General features: G+C 44.3%; 1 protein-coding gene across 1 annotated transcript; it reads left to right on the top strand.

Moving 5' to 3' along the window:
- Window positions 1-221: 221 nt before the first annotated feature.
- LOC138908356 (uncharacterized) lies at window positions 222-1,205 on the top strand. The gene is made up of 2 exons (XM_070199018.1): window positions 222-492; window positions 847-1,205. The coding sequence occupies exons 1-2, from the start codon at window positions 222-224 to the stop codon at window positions 1,203-1,205; spliced, it is 630 nt and encodes a 209-aa protein (XP_070055119.1).
- Window positions 1,206-5,133: the final 3,928 nt, after the last annotated feature.

Raw genomic sequence — 5,133 nt, 5'->3', positions numbered from 1 at the left:
ACCGTGATGCACTTCGTTATTTGATGAGCAAGAAAGACTCTAAGGCAAGGTTGATGCGGTGGGTGCTTTTATTGCAAGAGTTTGATCTAGAGATTCAAGACCGTAAGGGTAGTGAAAATCAAGTGGCAGACCACTTGTCCCGATTGGAGGAGGAAGGGAGGCCACATGATGGCCTTGAGATCAATGATTCATTTCCTGACGAACAACTCCTTTCCATTTCTATGACTGGGATTCCATGGTTTGCCGATGTGGCCAACTATCTTGTGAATGGCATTGTTCTGAATGAGTTCTCCTCAAACCAAAGGAAAAAGCTCAAACGGGACTGCCTGGACTACTATTGGGATGTGCCATATCTCTTCATAATTTGCTCTGATGGTGTTATCCGGATATGTGTTCCAGAAGAAGAGCAATTGAGTATTCTTGAAGCTTGCCATTCTTCGCCCTATGGTGGTCACCATGGTGGGGCGAGAACTGCTACAAAGCTTCTAAGCTGTGGATTCTATTAGCCTACCTTGTACAAAGACGCTAGCTATCTCGTTAAGCATTACGATGAATGCCAAAGGGCCGGTGGGATCTCCAAGAAAAATGAGATGCCTCTCACCACTATCCTCGAGATTGATATTTTCGATGTGTGGGGTATCGACTTTATGGGTCCATTTTTGAGCTCGTGTGGGAACACCTATATTCTTGTTGCTATGGATTACGTTTCCAAATGAGTTGAAAATGTGGCTTTGCCCAACAATGAAGCACGGAGTGTGGTGGCTTTCTTGAAGAAAAACATATTCACAAGGTTCGGCACCCCAAGGGCCATCATTAGTGATGGGGGTTCATATTTTTGCAACAAAGCCTTCGACATTTTACTCTCCAAGTATGGTGTCACTCACAAGGTGTCAACCCCCTATCACCCCCAGGCAAGTGGACGGGTTGAAGTTTCCAACAGGGAGATCAAGAGTATTCTATCCAAGACTGCCAATGCAAATCGGACTGATTGGTCAAGGAAACTTGACGATGCTCTTTGGGCCTATAGAACAGCTTACAAGACTCCAATTGGTATGTCTCTATATCGGTTAGTGTTTGGGAAAGCATGTCACCTTCCGGTGGAATTAGAGCATAAGGTCATGTGGGCGTTGAAGAAATTGAACCTTGAGTGGGATGTAGCTGCCAATCTTCGGGTGGATCAGTTGAATGAACTTGATGAGTTCTGATTCCATGCTTACTCCAGTTCGTCCTTGTATAAGGACAAGATAAAGTACCTACATGATAAGTATATCCGGAACAAAGAATTAAAAGAAGGTGACCTCATTCTTTTATTCAACTCTCAGTTATATATGTTTCCGGGAAAGCTTAAATCAAAGTGGAGTGGTCCTTTTGAAGTGGTACATATGACTCTTTTTGGTGCTTTTGATTTGAAAAATAAGAATGGTGATATCTTTAGAGTCAATCCCCCCCCCCCCCCCGTGAAGCACTACCTTGGTAAGGTCGATGATGGATACGTTGTGGCATTGCTCAATTTCAAATGAATACTAGTAACATGCGCCGTGCCGCGACGTTAAATCAAGCGCTTCTTGGGAGGCAACCCATGTGTTTTTCTTTCTTTTGATTTTCTTGTTAGATTAGGCATTGTTTGGACTAACTGGTTGTGAAGTATATGCAGGAATTGGGTGTGCAGTGCAGAAAATTGACAAGACAAAAATTGGCCAAGTGGTGAAATTATGCGGACCGCGCTAGAATTATACAACCGCACAAGCCCTTCGCGGCCTCACAATTATGTGTGCGGTCGCACAGCTAAAAGATGGAAAATACCAATTCTTTGAAGTTTGGCCTGACAAAATCCCTTAAGGATTCACGACCGCGATCAAAATTCCGCGGACCGCACAGATTATACGGCCGCAACCATTTTTATGCGGACCGCATCATTGAATCAACTGCTGAGTTAGAAAAGGTAAAGAGTGCGGACCATTCCAAAATTGTGCGGACGCACTCAGGTAAGTCGGTGGGCCAAAGTATAAATAGGACTTTTTGAAACTAATCACACTTTACACACTCTGACCTCTCAAGCACAGTGCACTCTTTCTTGTTTTCAATCACATCCCATATTCATCAATTGTTGACTTCCTACTACATTTCATCACGGGTATGTTGATTTCAATGAATTAATTTCATCATTTTATTTTATTTTCTCTTTGTTGTAGTTTTCTTTTTTATCTAGGGTTAAATTCATGCCAAAAATGAAAAATTGATGCTTAATTCTTAAAATTGATGCTTAATTCTTGTTTAGAAGCATGTGAGTAGTGTTTGAATGCATAATGGGGTCTGGGGTTAGTAGTCGTTATTGTTCAATTGCCACAAATCATGCCTAATTAGTGAAAATCCTAGTATCAATCGTACTTAAGTGCCACTCTGATTTGGATTTCGCGGCCGCACACATTTTTGTGCGGTTCGCGCTAGGGTAGACGGCCGCATACAAAATTGTGCGGTCCGCGATACCATAGGTTGAAAGCACTTGTCATTGCTAAGTTTTTGCGGCCGCACTCAATTTTGTGCGGTCCGCAGTTGGTTTTCGCTGCAGCACTCAATTTTGTGCGGTCTGCACAATTAAACTTCAGAGACCCAACAAATCGATTATGTGGCCGCACTCAATTTTGTGTGGTCCGCGATGGGTTTTTGCGGCCGCACTCAAAAGTATACGGTCCGCGCTGAGGTAACTTCAAAGAACCAGTAGTCTGAACCCGGGATCTCCGCGGCCGCACTCATTTTTGTGCAGTCCAAGATGGGCAGTCCGCGGCCGCACTCAATTTTGTGCGGTCCGCACCGCCCTGTTCTGAGAACCAATGTCTTTCTTTCCAACTGTAATTCAGTAACACATGTTGAACCCCAATTCTAACTGACTTTCACTACTTGTTTGTTGCAGACAATGGTACGTTCACGTGGTCGAGGTGATACTTCCAAAGGGAGGGCAGAATCCTCTCGAGGCTGGGGTAGAGGAAAACCTAACATGACACTATCAGTCCAGAAAGTTATGGGCAAAAAGACTACTCTCAGTAGACCAACCCTAGAATCCTCAGACACTAGTGAATACCTCCCATCCCGGGAAACGTCTGAGGGGGATTCTGTACAACCACAACCGGGGGCACAATCATAACAATTTCCCGACAGATTCCGTTTAGTCGATGAACCTACCTCCTCCTCTAGTTCTTCTGATGTCTCAGAGGGAGGTAGTCAGGAATCCGAACCATCTTCCTCACCTGCTATAACACCTGCCCCAACAGCTACCCCAATCATTTTAGATGAGGATGATGAGGTCCCGGACGACGAGAGAGGGGGTGACACAATTATGGGAGGCTTGGCTAGATCAAAGAAGCCAGAGGTGTAGGCTGATAGGTTTGTAAGTGAGAAGGCGTATGGAAAATTTCAGGAATGGTGGCCCCAAAGGTCGCTCACTCTTGAGCGACAATTCATAACCAAAGACCTAATCCAACACAATCCGAATGTCCAAAAGCAATTTACGGAGAGAAAAGGATGGAAATGGTTCACCTACCGGATGCATGATGCAAATGAATACCTTGTCAAGGAATTTTATGCCAATGTTGCCCACATCAAAAAGGGTACAAAGGTGACGAAGGTTCGGAACTTAAAATCAGGCTTGATGGCCACGCACTGAACACATATGTAGGGTTTGAGGATGTCGAGGCAGTGAGTATCTCCAATTCAGTCCAGAAAGAAGAAAGATCGTATCCCTACCCCAACTTCCTCACAGAGTATTTCTAAGACCAATAGGTAGAGCCGAGGCATTTTGATGTGGAGGTGAAGGCTAGAAAGCCTTTTTCATGGTACCAACTCCAGGGAGCGGACAACCTTAAATTCAAGGGTAAAGCCACTACCTCCACTGGCCAGTCTAAAGAGCGAGGGGTAGTGGCTACCGGGTCAGTTGCCAAGCCCTCCACAGTAGCTGGTACTTCTGCCGGAGCAGCTGCCATGCCTCCTTCTTCCTCCAGACCTTCCCTCTCAGTGCCACTGTCAGTGCCCACATTTTTTACGTACCCTAAGACTGCATTGCGGGTTTCACAGACACTATCCAGTCTCAACAACTGGATGCAGACAGCTACTACAAAGCTGACTGCCATATCCAATGCAGTGGCAGCACAGTCCCAGCAGCAAAGAGGTTGAGAAGATTGCTTCTTCTGGTGATATTCCACTGGACCTGCTGATGGAGGAGACAGTCCCAGCAGCACATACAACAGTGCCCGAGGCATCAGAGGCAGCAGCCGGCTAGTCTGAGGAGCCGGCTACCACTACACACACTGCTGCGGAGCTGATTCAGATGCTCAGCAACCCCGTAGTCCCCCAGTCAGAGGATTCGGAGATCCAGTTAGAGGATACAGAGGGTGCTGAGGACCCGATGCAGACAGAGACCACATAGGGAGTTTTCTCTACTCTCTACCCCTTTTTCCTGTTCTTATTTGTTATGGGCATTGAGGACAATGCTATTTCTCATTTGGGGGGTGGTCCAGTTTTTGATTTGATGACATTCGGTATGTAATAACCATTATACTATTTTTATTTATCTTTATTTTCACTTTTGGTATGTATATATTCTTACCATGCGACGTATATATTCATTTCCTATTATGTATATATTCGCTTTACTTCATTTGTATTCCGTAGTTTACTTCATAACAACTTTCGTTGTTTTTCCTTAGTAGCATAGCTTTTTATTTACTTTAGTAGCTTCTTTTTAAGTTGTTAGCTTCTTTTTACGTTTTGTGTGAACAATAAACCTTTGATTTTCTTAATGCCACGGTTCTTTCCAAAGGTGGATGTCGTGTGAATCGGGTGGCTCTGCCCAATGATGGATGGTGTGACAACCTTCTTAAGGGATTGAGTCTGTTTTCTGTATGTTTTTGTATATATAGTAGTAATGAATACAAGTGTCTCAAGCAGGCTTCACTTGGTACTAACACATTTACCTTCGACCTTATGGTTAGAAACAAGTTGATTGGCAAAGAATAGCTCTAGTTGTGATCTTTAGACTCTTGTGTTGACTGAAACAATCATCGAGTGGTTTCTTTGAGCCATTTGTGATTTTCAATCTTAGCTAGGATTGTTGTGGGCCCTCGACTCTGTTCTCTTTAA

Source organism: Nicotiana tomentosiformis, chromosome 3, assembly GCF_000390325.3.
Source record: "Nicotiana tomentosiformis chromosome 3, ASM39032v3, whole genome shotgun sequence".
Lineage (NCBI taxonomy): Eukaryota > Viridiplantae > Streptophyta > Magnoliopsida > Solanales > Solanaceae > Nicotiana > Nicotiana tomentosiformis.
Note: the sequence above shows the minus strand (reverse complement) of the source record. Positions and strands in the feature narration are given on the sequence as shown.

Excerpts from the sequence above, each read along its gene's own strand:
- LOC138908356 (XM_070199018.1), top strand. The coding sequence starts at position 222 with ATGACTGGGATTCCATGGTTTGCCGATGTGGCCAACTATCTTGTGAAT. Across the intron at positions 493-846 it reads TGCTACAAAGCTTCTAAGCT|CCTTCGACATTTTACTCTCC; the intron begins GTGGATTCTATT and ends TTTGCAACAAAG.